This window comes from Nuphar pumila, chromosome 3 (genome assembly GCF_984573655.1).
Source record: "Nuphar pumila chromosome 3, dmNupPumi1.hap1.1, whole genome shotgun sequence".
NCBI classification, from domain to species: Eukaryota; Viridiplantae; Streptophyta; class Magnoliopsida; order Nymphaeales; family Nymphaeaceae; genus Nuphar; species Nuphar pumila.
Genome location: NC_143251.1, coordinates 136,518,060 through 136,540,856, shown reverse-complemented (window position 1 = coordinate 136,540,856; position 22,797 = coordinate 136,518,060). Strand labels below are relative to the sequence as shown.

The 22,797-nt window shown below is 39.2% G+C and overlaps 1 protein-coding gene across 1 annotated transcript; it reads right to left on the bottom strand.

The window, feature by feature from the left end:
- Positions 1-11,765: 11,765 nt before the first annotated feature.
- On the bottom strand, positions 11,766-19,914 carry LOC149843989 (uncharacterized). The gene is made up of 7 exons (XM_090001006.1): positions 19,009-19,914; positions 13,066-13,108; positions 12,873-12,951; positions 12,697-12,742; positions 12,518-12,616; positions 11,878-11,946; positions 11,766-11,801 (listed from the first exon to the last, which is right to left on the bottom strand). The coding sequence occupies exons 1-7, from the start codon at positions 19,342-19,344 to the stop codon at positions 11,766-11,768; spliced, it is 708 nt and encodes a 235-aa protein (XP_089857132.1). The 5' UTR covers positions 19,345-19,914.
- Positions 19,915-22,797: the final 2,883 nt, after the last annotated feature.

The following is a 22,797-nucleotide window of genomic DNA, read 5'->3' as shown; positions in this document are numbered from 1 at the left end:
TGGTTCATATCGCTGACCCCAATTGTTTTGGGATGAAGGCGTAGTTGTTGTTGTTGTTGTTGTTGTTGTTGTTGTTGTTGTTGTTGTTGTTGTATAGGTATTAAGTAATATATTGTTTTTGAATGGGCCAAAAGCCCATGCAAAAGCATGGTCAGTTCACTAGTTTTAAACTAAAGAGCTTTTGTTTTAGGCACCTCATCACTGATCTCACATTGGCTGGCTTCTGCACTTGAGGCCCATCGAAGAGCACGCTCAGCTTCAACCTCGGGATGGCAGTGGAAGGGGGGAAACGGGGCCCCACCCTGCCTCACCCTGTTTGGACCAGGGATGGAGAACATGAAACGGGGATGGAGGTTAAAACCAAAACTGGTGCGGGGATGGAGGCGAAGATGGACTTACGCTTTTCCCCAACCTGCCCCATCCCGATCCCCACCCCATCCTCGATCCTTCTTTAAGGATGGCAATGAACTGAGGAAAAACGGGTCCCGCCCCACCCTTCCTCACCCCGTTTGGATCGAGGATGGAGGACATGAAACAAGGATGGAGGTGGAGGTGGAGATGGAGGTTAAAATCAAAACAGTAGATGGAGGCAGGGATGGAGGGCAGGATTTTGATACGGGGCGAGGGTGGAGACCTTGTCCCCCGCCTCCGCTCTGGTCCACTGCCATCCCTACTTCAACCTTGTGGCAAGGGTTACTTTCTGTGGGTTTTTGAATTGTGATTGTCCCATGCCTAGCAATATTTTGGATGCCTAGATATCATATCAGTAGGGGTGTCCGGTATCAATGGGTGAGGTTTGGTTCGGACCTAGGTAAAACCAAACTCAAACCTTATTTGAGATTATGGTATTGGGTCCGAAAACAGGTTTAATCAGACCCACCATGAGAGAAACCATACCTGGATTCTAAAGGATTACATGAACCAAACCCAGATCATACCCGGTAAAATAATATTTTATTATTATTTTTACATTGAAAAATTGCAGATCTTAATTGGAACTCAGGTCAGGCCCGAGTCTAGTATGAAATTTCACAAACCATACTCAGCTCCATATATTAATCGGACCCTTCAAGTCAAACCCGGATTCTAATCCGGCCTTCTTATTTATCACCAAACCCTAACCCTATAGAGTTTGGTACGGATAGAGTTGAGTCAAACCCGACCCATTGACACCCCTTAGATATCACTATCATCCAAACTAGATAGGGTTACGAAGAAACAAAAGGAAATTCATATGCACCAACGGGCTCCATGCGGTTGGTAGGAGCTGTCAGTGCATGTTTCTTTGTGGTGGGACATTGCAGGTTCAAAACCCAGTGGTAGGTTGAATAATAACTGGTGGAGGTCTGCCTAACCCCAGCTTGCCTTTCAAAAAAACAAAAAATTCATTTGGACTTCTTCAACAGCGCACAAACCTAAGTCACAAATCGGTAGCTCTGGTTTGAGATGCAAGTTTGTAAATTTTTTGAAAAATAGGACCCAAGTACATGATTTTTAGTTTTTTTAATGAATTAAAAATATTGTTCCAACATTTTAACATAAGTGCATTGTTGAAACAATAAAAATTATTTGAAACTATTAGAATAAGGTTGGTACTTGCCCAGTCGTGTGATAGCGTGTCATGGCATGTCTGGTAATGTTCTCTAGACACGGGATCATAAATGGCGTGTCCTCGTGTCATAATTTGTCAAGAGAACAGCTCCAAAAAGAATGTGTTGGATGGCTCATAACTATTGGTAAGATTATTTTGTACCATTTCCTCCTGCATGGGACTCTTAACATGGATTTGCAAACACATGATCTTATAATCTTGCAGTTTTTACAAAAATTCTAATCTTGCAGTTTTTTACAAAAATTAGGAGAATTTTGATCCAATGCAAATAATAATTTTTGTTTCTGATTTTTCATGTCCTCACACGTGCACCGGCATGCTTGCAACAGAGAAATTTTTTGTTCCCCAGCCCTCAGGTAGTAGCCATCAATACCAGACTTTCTCAAGTGTTGCAAACATGGTTTTTACTTCAAAAAATGACCCTATTGTCCTTGCAAAATGGTGTGATTCTCAAAAATACCTAGTAATTTGACAAATTCTCCGCATATCAAAAAATTTGATTCTCAACTTTTTTAAGACATTTTTACCCCTTCACTTATATAGCACAATGTTCGCAACTCAAACTTGTGAATGCCTACAAAATGTCTGGGCCTCTTTTTACTAAAAAAGATGGCATAGGTAGGAGGACATTCGCAAATTCAGTACAACCTTCACAACTCATGGTTGTCAATGTCCTCAAAATATGTAAATCTCTTTTTAGTAAATACTCTCACATTTGTGAATGGCTATTGATTGTGCCCCTTATGTGATATTAGTAAAAAGAGATTTGCACATTTTGGGGACATTCGCAACCGTGAGTTGTTAAGAAACCCAAAATGTGTGAACCTCATTTAACTAAATATTATCACATTTGTGAATGTCATGGCCTTTGCACGTGAATGTCCTCACACATTTGTGAACGTTCTTTCTATTTGAGGACATTTACAACCATGAGTTACTAAGGTCATATTGTATTTGTGAATATCCTGCCTGCACCGACATTCACAACCTTCATATACTTGAATTAGATCACTGCAAGAGGTTGCATTCTTGACCTCAACTTGATCGCCTTTCTCAACTCAAGATGCTCATTTTTTATTATTGTGAAGGGCTTCAGTTTTTACCTCAACTTCCACTTCTCTAATCAAACTGTCTTGCAAGTTGCTATGCTTTGGAAGGGATGGCAGATATTTCAAACTTGAAGGGCTTACGAAAATTGGTTATGAATGAATGCTTTTTGAGGTTCCAGGCCTTGAATGATTGCTCTGTTATTGAAAATGATCTCAGATGTTTCAAACTTGAACAATTTAGAGGTGTTGGATTTATCTGGCAGCAAGGAGCTTATCAACATTGTGGCCTTAGAATCTGAATTCGTTGGATAAACAGGAGCTCAAAGGATGTATGAAACTTTCCGATGCATTAAGTGACAGAATAAGGTACCATCTTTTTGTGTAATCTGTACTGGTTTTCCTTGAAATTTCAGTATTGTGTTCTGCACAACTTTACGTTTTAACGATTCATGCTAACTGTTTTTTCTCAGGATGCCAACTTCGAATCTCTTTCTCATTCTCTATTTCTGGAAGTCAGGAAAGGTCGTACTGCATTTGTAATGTCCACTTACCCATGTCATTTTTTTTTAGTAAAAAGAGGTTCGCATATTTTGGGTACATTTGCAAAGTATGAGTTCTATCGTGGTATATTTGTAGAGGTAAAAATGTCATAAAAATCGAGAATAAAAATTTTGGATATGCAGTCATACAAAGTTCACTTTTTTCAAAAAATCAAACAGAAAATTAGGCCAAATTAGGGAATTGCATTATGCAATACAATATTGTTTTCCAACCTATCCTACTTTTCATGCAAAACCGTCCAAGGTCGAACGTAACTCTCATCACGGAATCCTCAGGGAGGCTTTTGTTACACTCGCACCCAAGGAGAAAAATTTTCCCTTGAAAGGGACGCCCAAGAGGGAAACGGCTTTCCCATGGGACAAAAATATTAACTCATTTTGACTAGTTCATAGGAAAGAAGGATGCATTTTTGCATTTATTATGTGGCCTCCACCACATGTTTCTCGTGGAGATACTTGTTTCATTCTTAAGAAAGATGCTTTCCTTATGAAAGAGGGCTGCTTTCATAAGGGAATGACACAAACACCCCTGCTAATCCTCCTACAGATGTGTGTGTGCGCGCATGAGAGAGAGAGAGAGATTTTCCGCAACAAAATAGGCACAACTGTACATTGGGAGACAATGAAGGAAATTTTAGAATATTTTTGAAAAAAATTGATAGTCAAAGCTGAAGTACCAAATCTGGCTGTTGACTATCTGAAATGGGTTGAGATGACGGCCTGGCTTGGTTTCTCAGACTCCAACTTTGTTCCCAAGCATATGTTGAATCAGACACTGGCATTTCAACCAAAGGCTCTGTTGGCTTAGACCCTTGCCATTGCCGGCCGTAGCACGAGCTCAGACCATTCAAGCGTGCCTGAACAAACGACATGTCCATGACTGCAGCTTGTTGAGGCTGATGAGAATAAGATGGACGCAGCAACTCGGGGTGATGAGGCCATAAACCATTGCTTGTAAAGATGATCCCTTGGCCTGGCTCATTGGCCTGCGTCAGCCTTGACATGCATTTGGTCAGACCAGGCAATGCTGCACCATTGTCATGGCAATAAGCTGGTTGTCTTGAATCTGCATCAGCATCTCCATTTCCAGCAATCCAAGTATTACCGTTTCTTGACACAATTTCAAGAAGCTTTGATTGGGAAACCGATGAAGCGAACTCAGGTCCAAGCACCAGCATGCGCCTAGAATCAGGTTGAGCCATTGAACTGGAGGGTGATGAACCAACAGCCGTCAACGAATCTGGTAATCCAATTAGGCTAGGTTGAACAGCCAAGGCCTCACCTCTATTGGTTTTCTTCGTTGAAACAAACTGGCCTCCTGATGCAGTGCAAGCACTTGTCATATTAACCGGTGAAACTCGCACCGGTGTTGCTGGAAAGGAGGCGACCCGGGCTTCCGCAAACTTACCCTGCTCTATTTTCCGCTGTGCAACCATCTTTGCAGTAGGTCCCAGATCGGCAGCAAAACGCACAAGACTTTCCACATACCCAAAACCCCCCTGATTAACCTGCAAATGTTTTCAGAATTAGTAAATCAACCAACTTAAAATGTTGTTTCCTGTAAGAGTTTCAGTTTCAGTTGGCACAAAGATTCGAATGTTTTTACACTATAATTCAAAAATTAACAGCCTGCCTGCAAAAGTGATTCCCCCCTAACCCATAAATATAAAGAGAGAGAGAGAGAGAGAGAGTTCCAAATTGAAACATATGGAGCCTTAATACCTTCACGATTACAAACATACATTTTATATGAAATTCAAGGTGTGGTCTTCAAACAAATGTTGATGGTTCAAACCAAGGTTTTTAAAAAGGTGAGGCATAATGAGGCATTTTTCAAAAAATATGAATGAAGCATAAGCCTCGAGGCCTGGCGAGGCAGAAGCCTCGATATTTTTCAAGATGTAAAGTTAAAAGGTATGAACAAATCCATAACTACTAGAATAAAATACTCCATTCACTATAGGGCATAAATAAGTCATAATTATTGCAATAATTATGAAAAACAAATCTATGGTGCAAATTATAACTACATTTCTTTGTTGTTTTCTTTTATACTTTTCGATATGGCACCCTATCAAGTTTAAACAAAACAAATATCAATTTTATATCTATATACAAGATTCCCATCAATCCACAAACCAAACAAGCTCAATGAAAGACTAAATATGATTTTAGAATATAAATATTATAAAAAAGAAATATTATATTAAAGTACACAATAAAAACAATAAAATTAAAAAAGAAATATTGCCTTCAATCAGTCACAGATATAGATGATATTTTGAAAATATCGTGATAATATTATAAAACAATATTGAAGGCAAAATCTTGCGACATTTTGAAAAAATAAAATTTTTATATATATCGTGATATTACCTTGATAGTATCATGATATTGTCGGATACTTTTACCCATTTTACTGCTTTTTAAAATCTTAAATATATTTTTCTTATTTCTTTTATATTTTTTCTTATTTGTTTTATTATGTGTATTTATTATCTAAACATGTTATTTTCTCACTTATTTCAGTTATTTTTATATTTTTTTATAAGTTTCAAGCACCGAGTTTTCCCAAGATTTATCAACTATAACTATATTATTGCAAGAATTTGCCTTGGCAAGATACAGCTGCAACCAATATTTGTGATTATGCCTTCAGCTAAGTCACACGGACTCTGCTAAAAGTTCTACGCACCCACGTCGACACGGGGCGGACACGGTCAACTAAGTGTCGAAGTCGATCAACGCACCGAGGCCGAGTCCATCCACATTTTGGACTCGATCAACTTTGGCCGAGTCTATTTTTGTCCATTTATTAAAATTAATTTTGAACTCGGTCAACTTTGATCGAGTCTATTTTTGTTCATTTATGAAAAGTTTTGTTGTTATCACACTCACAAGCTTCTTTGTGTGTTATATTTTAGTAAGTTTGTGTTGTTACTTCAATAGAATTACTTTTTTATTTTTGCTTTAAAATTTACAATCTTATTATTGTTATATATATATACAGCCGTGTCCCCATGTCCAAAATTTTTGAAATTGCTCTGCACCCGTGTCGCACCTGTACCCGCACCCGCACCCATGTGACATAGGCCTTCACTTAATTTTTTATGAGAAGCTCACATTTTTCTTGTTTTCTGTTGTGGCGATGGAAACTATAGATTCATTGTCTATTTTCAAATAATTTTAGGCAATTTTTAACATATAAGTAATAATAAAATTGAACATGTTCATCATTTTTAATTTACTCTTTTTAGTAATATAAGTGGCGAGATCTTTATAGTTGACAACTTGATTTTCTCAGAGATTATATTGGTAACTTAACAAATAGCAGCTAATTGTTGACTTTTGACAGAGTCCCAGGCCTCATTGAGAGGCTTAAGCCTCTTTAAGGAAGATGCCTAAGCCTCACTTCGCTTGGAGAGACTTAAGCCTCAGGGCATACATGGTCGAGAGGCATTAAGGACGCACACCCTCAACGCCTCTTAGAACACCCTTAAAAACTAAGATTCAAACAGCAGGCCCCAGGAGTCCGAACAGAAATCTAATGGAACTGAGATGACTCAGATTCTTACAATCTTGCTCACGTCCAGGCAGTCGAATGCTTGCTGGACTGGGTAAGGCGCTCCAAGCACAAGCATAATTACAGTATTAATAATGACATACTATCCCGTACTAGTCTATTTGGACATCCCTCAACAATTCATCACAACCACCTTTACAATGCCAAATTAAACTTTTTAGTTCATCTTTTGCTACCTATCATAAGCCTATATTAGTTTCATCGATTGTTACCTATCTTGTTTGATGCTTATATCTGAGTAAAGATCATTCTGAATTCAGAAGTGAAGAAAAAAGCAGAAAAACAGCCATAACAATATTCCCATATCTATTCCTTTTAAAAAGTTATACATGTCAATTTCATAACTTCTCAGTTCCCCAAAGTTCCAACACGATCGACAACATTTAGTTTACTACCTACAGTCGCCAACTTTTTAACCTTAATAACAGGACCAGATCCTTAACAAGTTTAATGATGACCTACTGCAAAAAAATATTCAGCAAGCAGAGTTCCATTATGGCAAAACACGCTAATAATGAAAAACTATGGAACCACCCTTCAAAAAGGTAGTAGTTTCAGAAGACTAACACACAGATGCATAAATCACACAACTGTACATCTCCAGGAAAGTATCATCACAGATGCAGGCATTTTTCAAAGAGTAAGTTTACTTACATTTGCTTCTCTCTGTTTCTAGGCAATTTCCAGAGAGGCATGCAACGGCCTGGTAGGGCTCAAATGAATATATGAATATATATATGCAAATTCCACTCAAGGCACGACAGGTTCTTTAAGCACAGCAACTTGATAACTTTGATACTCTCCTCAAATTAAAAAAAAAACAATTGTATGATGTTGGTACAAACAGTTGTGAGCAACACATATAGTAGATTATATAACAGTGGTATTTCAGCAGAATGGGTAGACTACACCAGAGTTACCAGTCGAGGAAGCGGGAGCGGGAAGCGATACGGGAAGCGGGAGCGGGAAGCAAGGCACTTTCAAAAATTTAGGAAGCGGGGAAGCGTGGGACCACTTAGAAGAAAATTCCGAACCGTCTTGGAAGCGACCTAGGAAGCGAACCGGAAGCGACCTAGGAAGCAAACCGGAAGCGAGGGGGAAGCGAAAAAAATAAAAAAATGGGGAAGCGAGGGGAAAACGTGGGGGAAGCACGCTTCCCATAAAAGGGGGACGCTTCCCCTCACGCTTCGAAAGCGCGACGTTTCGCGCTTCCCCTTTTACATAAGCGCTTCCGGTAACTCTGGACTACACCCTATGTCACATAGGTGCGGGTGCGGCAGTGCGGCACTTTAAAAAAACTTGGGTGCGGGGGTGCGGTAAGTATATATATATATATTAACCTTTTAAGTTAACACTGTATTTGTGTGCATTTATGTATTTATATATATAATATAAATAAAAATGGACTTGATTAGGGTTAATTGAATCTACTTTTGGATAGAAATGGACCTCAGTGTGGTTGACTTCACCTAACATAAAGGAAGCTGTGTCCATGTGTCGCACCCGCCTGGGTGCGGGTGCGGGTGCGGGTGCGAGTGCGGGTGCGGGTGCGGGTGCGGGTGCGGGTGCGGGTGCGGGTGCGGGTGCGGGTGCGGGTGCGGGTGCCCTGTTAGAAGAGTCCGTGTGACATAGACTACACCACATTCAGAGAGCAGCTTATCTTCTTTCGAAGATGCTTAAAATACAGGTGCTTCTATGAGAAAACACAAATAGCTTCACATATTGAAATCTTAGATCTGGAAAATAAAACTGTTAACCTGGAGATAATGTTAGCCTAGAAGGAACCTTGTATCGCTTGATCTACCTTCAGAAACTCGCCGTGAAAGAGGCTTATCCAAAAGCAAGAAGAACTAGAACAATCCTAGTGGATGACAATCCACGTCAAAGGCTAAAAGAAAAAGAAAACTTTACAGAAATATATGCCCACCTGAAGCATCAATATAAACATTCTATCAACCAAGTTGCAAGTAAAAATAAGAAACCACGTACATGGATTTCTTCCTGGTGGTATAAAGAAATGCTCACAAGTTATATGACAAAGGCTTGCAACTAGGGATGGCAGTGGACCGGGGGAAAGCGGGGCCCCGCCCCGCCTCGCCCCGTTTGGACCGGGGATGAAGGGTATGAAACGGGGATGGAGGCAAGGACGAAGGTTAAAATCCATCCCCGTCCGAGGGTGGAGGCGGGGGGATGGACGTGCACTTTTCCCCGCCCCGCCCCGCCCCAACCCCGCCCCGCCCCGACCACTTTTCCCCGCAATATCCCCGCCCCGCCCCGCCTCATCCCCGTTTGAACCGGGGATGGAGGACATGAAGGCAGGGATGGAGGATAAAATCCATTCCCCGCCGGGGATGGAGGCCGCGGGTGGAGGATAAAATCTTGAGGCGGGGCGGGGGTGGAGATCTTGTCCCCCGCCCCGCCCTGCCCCACTGCCATCCCTACTTGCAACCACCAGTCTTCCATCCAAGCAGCCAGAAGTAAGACACCAACATCCAATACGGTGAATCAGAACCTTAAAACAGTCTACCAGGCTACCAGCGATAGGGCTGCGCAACAAGCCAAGATTCTTACGAGACGTTCAGGCGCAGCCCTCTGAAGCTTGGCTACAAGCCAACCTCGAGCAGTTTTGAGGCTCATCTAGTTAAACAAGTTGAGCTTAGGCTTATTACGAGCTCGATAACTCATTCATTTTTTTATGTAATGATTTTTTTATGGCTCTCTTTTATTTGATGATTTTATTGCAACAATTGGTGCTGCTGCAATGCCCACAAGGGCTTCACTCATCTGGTAGGGGCAACTTGTTAATGTCACCAAGTTGACAGGACGTCACAAGTTCAAAACCCACAGGCGGCATTCCTTGCCGGGGAGTACCCCCCAGTGGGCAGGGGGGAACCTCAAGGGTTTTACCAACCCCATCCCCTCACATATCAAGAACTTAATATTCTAGCTGAGCAGAGGTCAAACTTGCTCAAGCTACACCAAGTGGAGTTAGAGCCTAGTTCAGGCTGCAATGAACCAAGATCAAACAGCTCTTGGCTCTTATACAGCACTAACTAGTCAGTGCATGCAGTATTTTGCACATGTTTTGGTTATTGATTACACTCTAGATTCTTCTTATTTGTTGCTTATTGTGCTTACAGAGTCAAGGAAACATTTGCAAATGCAATCTTAAAAATGGAAACAAGGATAAGATATAAAATGAATGAGACCCATTGGTTCAATTTTTAGTCATAAGTAGTAAGTCATGTGTGATGAAGAGGACTCACATAAACAAGCTGCCTTGGGGCCCAACATGGTGGCAAAAGCATTGTATCACTTTGGCTGGATGAAGGGTTCCAAGATCTATATGTTGAACGGCGCTCTTCCTCCGGAAAACAAGATGTCCATCCATCCTTCAGACATCCTAGAAGATTCAAAACAAGTTAATGGTATACAACCATGGTGGACATATGCAAAACTTCAGCAGATAAAACTTTTGAAGATCAGAAAGACTGATGATGACACCACTACTGTCACACAGCGTCTCCTGATGCCTAGATGTCTTAGATGAATAGTGATTCCAAGGATTACCTTTGGTATCTACTGCTTGTATTGTGATTATCTTGGACATAAATTTAAAAACATATTCAAATTACATTTTCCCATATCACATGATAACCGAATGTACAAAAAATTTCTGAGGCATATATATATATATATATATATATATATATATATATATATATATATATATATATATATATATATATATATATATATATGTCAGTATCACCATAGTGACAAACGCTTTTTTCGGCAAAATATCGTTTTGTAAAAACTCGTGAGAAATTGGAAAATTTTCATATATCTTGGGTTTTTTTGGTAAAATCTTGGTACCATAAAATAAATTAAAAATATAAAAATATTTTTATAAGAAAATATTAATAAAATGTATTTAAAAATAAAAATACATGGTTTTTTCATGATAAATGGCCGTTTAAAACATAAATATCGTGTTTAAATCGCGGTATTTATGTTTTTTCATAAATCTCGCAAGATTTCAAAATCTCGCTAGAAATTGCCATTTTAAACTTTCAGGCAATTTCTCGCGATATTATCGTGAGATTTTCATAAATCTCGCAATATTTGTCAGAGAGAGAGTATCACATAGATGGAGTACAATATACCTGTAAAGTTACATCCTTTAAAAAATAACAGCACTATCAAGGTACATGTTTGAATCATTTACATAGTTCTACAAGGACCAGAAAATATGCAAACAGTTTTCAGCAAAGTGATGAAAATTTGCTGTTCTGTTGAATGCTTTCCAGAGAGAGTATATAAAAACTGAACCACCAGCAGAAAAGGTATGTTTAAGTATGTGCATGCATGTGTCTTGTGTCTGTACTCACTACTGCAATGTGTGCTTGCATGCATCGCAAGCCGCAGAATATCATCAGCATGCAAAGTGAAAGCTATTTACATGATCCCAACACAATGGGAAACAGATTTAAGTTTTTTCCTTCCCAATAGAACAGTTCAGGAGACATAGTCTAGTAAACGTGTTTCAGAAGCTTCATGTCCTCACCTAAAAGGTCTTCTTCTTGGTCTCTTCTACCATCAGCAAGAGGACTTGAACCACGAGCAATGGAGGAAGGATGGCGGTTTCTTCCAAAACCCAAACTGGCAAGTGAAGAACCATGTTGCTCATTCATGATAACAGTAGTACCATCAGGGACTGCATTCCTCTGTTTTTTATGAGTAGCAAATGGGGACACTGAGCCACAATCTGAGCTTCTAGATTCACCTTGAACCCTTGAATTTCCAGAAGTTCTTGATGCCTTCTTTGAGATGTTACCCGGTTTTGTTTTTTTTGTGAAATGGTCCAATACAAAGTTATCAGGATCAGTTTTCAGCCTATGGAAGGTTTTCTTTGCCAACTCTTGTATAGCACGAGCCTAGAAAATCCAGCAGTCTTCTATTCAATTAAAAAAGCAGCTAATATCTTCAGTAACTACCTACTCCAATAAAAGAACACAGAAGACCCTCAAGACAAAATTCTGTTAACCAAAATTAATGATAGAATAAACTAACCTGTCTGTAATAAATGGTAGTTGTGGAATTGAAATGCATGGCATTACTGAATATCAGAAAGACATCCCTCTGGAATTCATAAATTGATGATCACTATTCTATCTGATTTAGTATTGAAAACATGGCAAGATCTTATAAGAAAAAGAGCATCAACACTCGACAAGCAGACAGTTTTCTACTTTTAGGCAACAAAAAAAGCACTAAATCAAGAGAAACAGAACAAAGTGTAACGGGAGAAAAAGAGAAGCTGCAGATGGTAGAGAGAAAAATCAGCTGACATAGTACCAAAACATATGCCAAAGAGGAGAGGAGTATACATAGGCTGTATGAATAGCTTGTGAAAGAAGTCACACCATAGATCTGGGTAGAGCAATGTACTTCTATTAAAGGAATTAATAAAAAGAACACAAAACCACATTCAATAGTTCATATCATAGAGACTTTATTATTATATAAACCTGATATGTAAGTAAAATACAAATTATGTCCTCTCTGACAGAAATAGTAAAGACCTGTTAAATTCTAAAACCACCTTAGCCATTCATAAATAGATAGAACTAACATTGCTTTCATGGATTGGATCAGTGAAATGCAAAATAAGACGCACTGGGGAACAGAGTGTGGCAATAAAGAAGAGAACCTCAAATTGTTCCAAAGTTGCATACATTCCTTCCTGAAGTTTTGCCCTCATAGTTCCAAAATCCATTGGCGCTTTAATTATTTCATAGTAACCTTCCACCTGCAAGAATAACATGATTATCAAATACACATTAATATAAATAAAGTTCTCAAGATTACCAATGTATTTTAAACGCCCACCTCCTCAGCATCAACTGGTTCAGCAAAAATTTCATGTGTATCCTTCCTGACACGAAATATATAGTCATAAAATTAAAAAAAAGTGACAGGTTACTTAAATTTTCAAATGATACAGAACCAGCATACATCACCTATATTAATAAACAAAAAAGAGAAATAATCAGTGTATCACTTACTTCTGCAATATATCAAGGATAAGCTCAAGTGTTTTCTTGTCGGGAATCCAAGGCATTGATGAAGAGGTCGGTGATCTGTCTGTGACAGAAAAACTTGATTCAGATAACTGAATCCTAACAGGCCTTTATTCTAAACATTTAAAATCTCTTGCTAGATATGTGAAAGGCCAGAGTAGTTAGGGAATGGACTAACCAGTACCACCCAAATCATCACCCTGGTTTAGAGTTTGCCCTTCCTGCAGATAAAAGTGACGTATTAAAGGAAAAGATCCCTCGAGTGACTGAGGAATTAGCTTCACCAAACAGAGACACCCTCATGAACGATCAAATATATCACAAATGCAAATAAAATTCATCCTCCAATGAAAACTTCATTACTACACATTGAAATGTTACAGAAGCATAACAACAATAACCACATATCAAAAAATAAATAAATACATAAAGTCTCATACAAGGGAAATCAATGTTTGCCTCACAAACAGCCATCTCAAGCTTATTATATTTCCATTTATAGGAGGATATTGACAGCAATTCTCATTTTTGCTGCACAGCAGGTATCACCAAATCTACGCCTGCACAGCAAGTCTGGTTAGCCCGAGTTTGAATCAGGATCGGTCTAAGCCCGACCCAGGCTCGCCCGAATAATTAAGTGAGCTGAGCTTGTACAGGAAGCACAGACTCGGGCTCACAAACGAGCCGGGTTTGAACAGCCACTATGGCTCGTTTAAGCTCAAGCTTAATAATTTAAGTATATCTTATGTATATTGTATAATATACATAAGATATATCATATTAAATCTGAACCATTGATCTTAAAATGAGCAACAGTTCAGCGGTACATATATAATGTTAGAACGGAGGTTAGGGCTTATGGTTAAGGGACGAAATGAAACTTCCCCTCTCGCCTCTTCCACAGTCTTCCCTTTTCGGCTCTCCTCTTTGCTTGCATGACAGGCGACAGCAAGGCCAGCAGCCAGCGATGATCGGATTGTGGGTGAGCTCTCTCTCTCTCTCTCTCTCTCTCTCTCTCTCTCTCTCTCTCTCTCTCTCTCTCAGCAAGATGGTTCGAGCGCCCTGTCCTTTGCTTTCCCTCTTTGATTATCCTCTCCCTCAATCTCTCTTCTATGTGCTACCATCAATTCCGATGGGGATGACTGAATGAGCTTGGACCTCTTGGCGAGTCGGCGATGGTGAGACCTCCTCCCACCCCTAATCTCTCTCTCTCTCTCTCTCTCTCTCTCTCTCTCTCTCTCTCTCTCTCTCTCTCTGTAACATTATTCTCTTGCCGTCGCAGAGGAGCGGGCAATCTGGTGTGACTTGCAGGCTTTGTTAACATTATTCTCCTTCAGAAGGATGTATGAATGATGCTAGCAGATTGGCTGCGATGACAGACTCTCCATGTATATGAATCCAAATTGAAAGTGAATCTGGTGCGACTCACAGGCTTTGCTAAATCTGGCCTCATTTCAGGAAGAGTTCTTGACCTAAAGAGCCATCCTGAGCCAGGCTCGAGCTCGGCCACAGGCCAGGCTAGTACAACAATTCTCAAGCCTGGCTTCGAGTTGGGTCTGAGCAGTCAAACAGTATGTCGAGCCGAGCTGTTGGAGCCAAAGCTCGGCTTGAACCCCGGCTCGTGTGCACCCCTAACCAAATCTATGCATAGATGAAGTACTACTAATCACAAAGAGAAAAAAAGCTTGCAACTTTTTCCTTTCTCCAAACACTAAAACAAGATGATACCTTCTCACTTCTTCTTCTTCTCCACATAGTCAAGTGAATATATCTCGTGTGTGTAACTGAAACTATGTGTAGATCTTATTCTTGGCCAGATTACAAAGTAGAATGAGGCACATGGCCTATTATACTTATGTGGAAACTGAAACTCTCTCCCATACAATGTAGATGTTGAAATATCCCAACCCTCTTCCCTTCCCAACCCCACCCGTCTCCCCTATCTCTTACAACAGTTTTTTTTTTAGCTGGAAAGCAGTAATAGCTGAAATTATATATAGGTTACTTTCTATGAAAGAATAAGCAGCCACTTTTTACTCACTGTAAATGTTGAAATGATGATGCTCTGTTGCTTTTTTATTCTTTTAGTATTATTAGTAGAAACACTCCAACCTCCCTCAGCATATACGTGCATCTTTCCTTTTCTTTGAAAACAGGAAAATATGTTCATATTAGAATTTTCCTTTGAGAAGGAAAGATATGTGAGTAAATATGTCCCTGGCCTTAGGTCTGTTAAGGTCAATAACAGCAGATATCTTATTTTAAATAAAACAGGCCTCGATGAAACAGAAAGTATCATGGTTTGACGTCCTTGACTCTATTTACAGCCCATTCAAACACAACCAACGCAATATCAGGTATATTGCAATATTGACTCATTAACTATGGTATATTTTGTTGCTTTTTTGTATCTATTACATTATATAAAAGCACATGAGTGGAAATATTTATATTGAACCTAAATGTGTTCACATGCAAGATGACCATTGAGAGAGTTCCCACAAGTAGGTCATTGCTATAAAAGGTCCCTGCATATTATATAATAAAGAGGAAATTTTAAAAATGTCACCAATGTTTTTTTGGCTTTATTAAAAAACACACCTATCTCTCCACAAAATCACCTTTTATATTTTTTATAAAATAATAAATATCACAATTTTCAAAATGGCACCTAGTTTTTTGGCTTTATTCAAAAAGATGCCTATTTTTTGCAGAAAGCTATGTTGGTTTCTGTCAAGTTTCTTATTAAGCTTATAAAGAAGTTTCTACTTTCTACTCTACCTTTTAGAGACATGGAAAGGTTGGAGATGGCAGATTGGTGAAGGATGCAGCAAGTTTCATAATCAAAATGGTCAATTTTGAGCATTTGATTCAAGACCAAGCCCAACAGAGATGAAATAAAAGCTAAGCAGTGGCAATTCTGAAGATCCCCAGGGAGAAATGGAGATGTCTCTTATGTTACCTGTGATATTTGGAAGGGAAGGATCAATGTAATTTCATAAACTCATTTGATCAGAGTGCTCCATGAAACATGAGCCAGATGACAGAATGAGGAGACCTAGGATGTCGAAGATTATAGCATAAGTGATTCTTCAGATTCAGGTTCCTACATAACCACTCATGTATGTGTCCATGTCAATATCATGAACACAAATAAGTCACAATTATTAATTACAGCAGTAAACCTGAGAAAGAATAATAGGTCCTAAAAAAGAATCATCAGTCTTCAGGTTAAGAGACAATAAGCTGACAGACCAATCATAAATTCATAGAGATGCAATATCAATTGCAAACTCATTTTAAAACTTTCTATGGATAGACAAGTAGTCTTTAACTACACGGTACTGTGCAAGTTCTTAGTGTGACATGCCTGAGTAGGACTGTCAGTGGGTCAAGTAAAACCCTAGTCCAAACAAATTGTGCGAATGGGCTACATTATTTGCTGGATGGATGTAAGAATACCTAGTACAACAATGTTATATCGAAATCCATCCAAGATTCTTACAAAAAAAGAAATGAAGAAATCAGAAATAAAGCTTGTAAAACTAGAGATTTTACTTGTAAAAATAGAGATTCGACTGATTTTTACCAGACTAACTAGATCCACAACAGACAAGGTCCAGCCAAATTTAGATCCAAAGACAGTACATGGCTGAGATTAGCTGCAATGCCATGTTTTATGGTTTCGCCCACATAGATGAGATCTATTGGAAACCCTCATTATAGTTTTTTGTTGTGAACAAGACAGTACATTCATAGGAGGCATAAGAATGCAATATAAAGAGGTAAGAGTACAGCATTTAGGAGACCACTTTTTGAACTATATGATGATGAGTTTTGAAGAGCATTAGAGACTACAAACATGAAGTTTTGGCCCTATATTGAGGATAAGATCGCAGGATCAACCAATCAAGGTGGTAATCCCCCACTAGTGAAGACAATGCACAACAAATTTGTCTATTGGGTATATCATATTTCCATCATACAAACTGAAAATAAAATAGAATAAAGTCAGAAGATAAAATGTCAACTCGGTCAGATCAAATTTAAATATCTCAGCATAAAGTCTAGAACATGTTCCTTTTTTGCATACCAAGATCAAGCACTGAAGTAGGATACCAAGCTATTACTTGAATCTCTGCCATAAGAACTAAGGTCACCTTTTCACTTGGCAATTTTGTTGAACTTATCTGTCCTCTTTTGCAGATGATGCTTTTTGAACTGCCTCCAAGAGCATCTTATGAGTTATGAGCAGAATAGAAATGAATTAACTTGCATATACCGATCAAGTCTTGATAAGTTGATATGTTATAGTATTGTATAAGCAGGGCAGAGGCATGGGTGACTTGACTGTTGTGACCTCTCTTAAGCATTCATATCTTTACATGGTGTACATATCAGCTGAAGCCACAATTGGAGAGGGCTCCATGGAAGGCACACTACATCCTTGTTGTCTTTGCATGGATTATTCAACCATAAAATTGGCATGTAATATGGAGGCTTCATATAACTGTATCCTGTCACTTAGGATCATATTATTATCAACTACCATCGCTGAGGCATTTTTAAGTTAACAAGAAATTATCCCCATTCTCCAGCATTCTATATAGTGGGCTTCATTTGTACTGTTTTTTTCAGCTAGAAAGGCATGAATCATAATAATGGCAGTATGCTAATCGACTCTATTGCACATATGAAGGTACCACACGAGACTTTCAGATTTTTTTATGAAGAGAAGTGAAAAGAATATAGATTTAAGGTTAGAATGAGAAACTGAACAGGATACAGTACAGTCAAGAAAAGTATGTTACATCAATAAATAAGATCTCATCATCATAGTAAAAAATCACACAAAAGCTCTCCATATGGATGACCCTTTTTCAGGTTATTCGAAGTCTTAATTTTTCCCAATAAAATAAGGAAAATAAAAACTTACTAATAATCTTATTCAGTATAATAAGCCAAACAAACTATGGCTCTTCAGTTAGTATTCTTTAAGAAGAAGCCACACCCTTATAGCAATTCATTGTTCACTCATGTTATATCTGACAGAATTACCAGAAACCATTCCTTTTCTAAATAATGTGAACAAAAAAATTTACCAAAATAACGGAAGACAGAATGGAAAAAACACCGACAAAAAGGATGAAACACCAAAGTACCACAAACATAAGCAGAAAGATCAACAGACTTTGCATGTTTTTTCCAACAGTAAACCTATTAGAGAGTTTCCAATAAAAAATCCACAAATAAGCTATGTACGAACAAACTAGACCCATCCAGTAGAAATAATTCAACATGCACACAAGCAGCATCATTCAAATGATTACATGTGCTAGGATACTAACGAAGCTTACCATGGTCCAAAGTCCAAACTATCGAAAAGGGAATAATCAGAGAAGAAGCGTACATGCCAGCACTAACATGGACAGTGCATGGTTCAAAATATCGAAGGAGAATTATGTGGTACAGCCACCAATCTTGGCTTACCTAACTTTATACCACAGTTGACTTATGATGCTGCCATCATCTTCTTACCACAATAGTCCCATAAACTAGAAGCCTAACAAGTAGATCCTCATTAATTCATTGTTTTTTCACACACTTGCCTACAATCAATCACTCAACAACTGCAGCCACACCCATCCAACTACTTGATTCAAGAAACTAGAGAAGCCACCAAAATCGCGCACTTCCCACTTTCAAGTTTCATCATACCCATCACAGAAGTCCACCACCAAATGTTAGTCCCACGCCATTTCTCCCACCAAACACAAAGAATCACTAACCCCAAAAGACCATGAATAATCGCTAACCGATCCATTTAGCGTTTCGAACGCATCCATTAACTGCCAACATTCATAGTCGTGACCACCATGCAACAATCGTCGTACAAAAGATCCACACAACATGGATGGTCAACCATGGTCATCACTATCACTATCAAGATGACGTTCACATGAAACTTTCCAAAGAAAGAATGGGAGGAAAACAAAAAGGAAATGACGAATGGGCAACCTCACTATTGGGAACACCACAAACTATTAATAGATTCCTTAAAAACTAATAATTGAGCAACATATATAAGCAGCAGAGAGAGAGTGTATGTGTGTGTCCGCACCTTCAGCTCCTCATCGTCCTCATCGCCTTCTTTTTGTCGTTGTTGGTAGTGATGGTGATCATCTCCGTCATTGTCAATGCCGTCGTCGTCGCCACGGCCGCTTCCGGAGGCGCCCTTGGGTCCGGCGGAGTTAACGACTACCTCCACGACGGCCCTCAAGCGGCGCTTCTTCCGGCCGCGCTTCCGGCCACGGAGCGGCGACGGCGGGGCGGAGGAGGAGGGCCTCCGCCCTCGCTTCCCACGGGGAGCGCCGCTGGCGCGTGTCAACGCGGACAACCTCCACGTGTCGAGGGCAGAGATCCTCGCGCTCCTCCTCTGCTGACGCCCCTCCGCCATTTCACCGCATTTTCCTCCCTCCGAACCAAACGCGAAACGCCAAGAATCTCAAAAACTATTCAAAGAAAGCACGAAACCATGAACTAGGAGAAACCCACCGAATGAGGAAAAGCTGAACAGGAGAAAAACTAGCACGGGATCGACTGAACGGGTGCCGGGTGGTCACAATAACGGTGGAGAGGCTTGGTGGGTGACGCGGATTCGGTCTTGTTTGGGTATTTCGCGATCTTTTTTCCTTTCCTAGGAATGGTAGAACGCGATATGACGGGAAAATGCTTAGAGAGAGAGAGAGAGAGAAAGGACAAAGGGATGGGTTTCTAGAGAAAGAGAGATGCGGAAAAAGCGCGCGCAGGGGAATGTCAATGGGAAGGAAGGCCGGACAACGAGGGGATGGCGTGCAGGAGAGAGAGAAAGAATGGACGGTGGTGGTCTTTTTTTACTTTTTTACTTTTTTCTTTGCCTTCCTTTTTTCCCCCTCTCTTCGCCTCCTCCCTTCCCCAACGCTTCTTTTGCTCTCCTTGGGATGACAGTAGATTCTGAGTGAAGGAGAAAAGCTCTCTCTCTCTCTCTCTCTCTCTCTCTCTCTCTCTCTCTCTCTCCTTTTTTTAGAGGAAAGACGAGTTTGGTTTGATTACTGGATTGACCTTCAATCGCACTTGGAATTACCAGCACCTCTCTCTCTCTTTTGGTGGTCCGAGTTTTGACAGAGGGGAAGATTTTTCTTATACCTAACAAGAATGGAGGAAAACTGAAGTTGGTGTTTGATTACTAGATCAGCCTTCAATGAATCCCCCTTCAAAAATTGGCTGATTTTCACTAGAATAAGTAGAATCGGCTCAAATGCCCTGAATCCAATCACTAACATATGAAAATTTTATGAAATTAAATAAAAAAGGCTTTGAAATGAATCTTTTCATTCAATTGAATGTGGGCTGATTTTTTTGGAAAACCGATTCACCGAGTTAACCGATTTTAACAACATTGGTTTTGAATCTTTGATGGTAGGAGAAATTTTTTTCTCTCAAAAAGAGGGAGTAAAAACGAAGTTGGTGTTTGATTACTGGATCATCCTTGGAATTTGGAGCTTCTTGTTTCATATGCCAGCCCAGCTGCACCAGTTGTATGACTCGGGATCCACTGGGTTGACTCGGTACTGTCTTCGGTGTTTGGCAATTGGCTCAATGACTGTGTGTAGGAATTGGCTGAAATGTTGTAAGGCTGCGTTCTGTGGAAATTGTTTTCCCTCCCTATGCTCCCAAACTGAGTGCATAGTTACAATTTCTGAGAGACTTTGATAATCTCTGTCTGATGGAATTTGATTCCATGTTTTCTTAAGCTGAAAAGTTATGGAAAAGAAAATATTGAATCTGCAAGCTTGTTTTCTAGAGCTTCTCATGTGCAATTTTGGAGCAAGTTCTTGAATGACAATAAGTTGTTTTGCAGGGAAACCAGTTGGACCATCATGGGCCCCACCTTATAACAGTTTGTTTCATCCAATGTGGGAAAGTGCCCAATTCATATGGAGAGGAAAACATTTTCCCATTGTTGTGGATGAAAGTGAAACATAATCTCCTTTGCCAGCTTCATCCACTCTTCTTTTCTTAGCGTGAATCAAACAAGTTTTGCTTGTAGTGTTATAATCTCTCTAATAATATGATGGACTTGGCCAAGTTGATCAATCAAAACAAAACTTTGGATGTGTTTGTATTTCCCAGATCTCAGATCTGAGAGATCTCATCTCTAAGATCCCTAGATTCTATCATTTGCATGATATTCAAATGAGATGTTACCAAACATGCCCTGGCCTAAAATGAGGATCTTGTATCCTTGATTTATGTGTCCATGGACCTCTACGCTCAAAAACACTTGTCAAGATTTTCTTTTTTTCTTTTTCTTTTTTTTTTTAGTGTCCAGCCAAAAAATTTGTAATGACTACCCTCTTCTTTGAGTAATTCACATATAAGCCAGTTTCAAATATCTAATAAATATTTACACCCTTAATTTTTAGAAACTTGCCCAATGACCAAATGAGTTGTTTTCTATTAACTTAGCTCTAGTTAACTTTTTTTTTTTAATATTTACGCGGAGAAACCATCTCCAGGTTCATAGTCCTAGCCGTGCTGGCTCTACCTGCCGCGTTCTGTCAATGTAAAACTCTGTGCACAAGGGGTGACACCCATGGGATTTGAACCTAAATCGCTTGCTTATCAGCCTAAGCGGGTCCCACTCGGCTAAATTTCTTTTGGGGTAACTCTAAACCCTTAGACATGGCATTTTCAATTTTTTTTTTTTTTTTGAAAAATAAGATGGTGGTTGTTTTTTTTTTTAAGTTTTATTTTTTTCAGATAATTTGTTTTTGAGATAAACCATGGAAGGTATTTGCTTGAGAAGGGAATAATCATAATGCCCCAAAAGAGGGAGAGAGAGAGAGAGAGAGAGAGAGAGAGAGAGAGAGAGAGAGAGAGAGAGATTGGAGAAACAAATAATCCTTGAGGGAAAATATAACTCAATCTGTCATCCAAGCAATTTCTTAAAAATTTAAGTGCTCATATTATATATATATATATATATTCAAGATCATAACATTTTCAAAATAGATTATTTTTCTTTAAATATTATTAAATTTGGGGATTATTTGCGTTGCAAAGATCATGACATTTTCAAAATATCGCCCATATTTGTTGTATGGCTCAACAAATCGTACATAAAAAGTCAACCAAGCCGTCTTTTCAGTTAATGACACACAATGATGGTTAAAAAAGTAAAACAATATTAATAATAAAAAATAAGAAAAGTTTTTTCAAGAAAAAAGGAAATGGAAGACAACTTGCAGTGTTGTTGTGGTCACGTGCCGTGCCTAATAATAACGTTCACATGCAGCTGGGGTGTCAACGGGTTGGGTTTGGTTCTGAGTCAGCTGAAACCCGACCCAGACCTAATTTGAGATACTGGTATCGGGTCTGAACTCGGGTTTAATCGGACTCACTATAAGAGCAACCATACCTGAATTCTATAAGGATTACATGAACCAGATCGGAACCATACTCAGTAAAATAATATTTTTTATCCTTTTTATATTAAAAAATTACGGAACTTAGTTAAAACTCGGGTAGGGCCCAAGTCTGGTATAAAATTTCATAAACCATACCTGGCTCCACATATATTAACCGGGTCTAACCCGGAACCGTATCAACCCCGTATAGTTTGGCCAACGATTCAGGTGAATTGGCCGATATCGATATTCAAGTGAATCGTTGTGAATCAGCCAAAAAATAATTGAAAAATATTATATGTCAATCAAAAAGTAACACGTGTTAAATCCATTAAAATAATTGTAAGTATTTTTTACATTTATTAAAAAATAACCGATTCAGGGATGAAGATTATCGATTTTTTACCAATACGATACGTATCGGCCGATACACACCATAATGACAACATTGGAAGTCGGAC

Bases quoted from the DNA above. Each gene is read 5' to 3' on its own strand.
- LOC149843989 (XM_090001006.1), bottom strand. From the start codon at position 19,344: ATGGCGGAGGGGCGTCAGCAGAGGAGGAGCGCGAGGATCTCTGCCCTC. The intron at 13,109-19,008 runs GTGCGGACACAC...TTTTATCTGCAG, and splicing joins AGGACGATGAGGAGCTGAAG to GAAGGGCAAACTCTAAACCA. The intron at 11,802-11,877 runs GTTAGTTTATTC...TTATTGGAGTAG, and splicing joins CTACCATTTATTACAGACAG to GTAGTTACTGAAGATATTAG.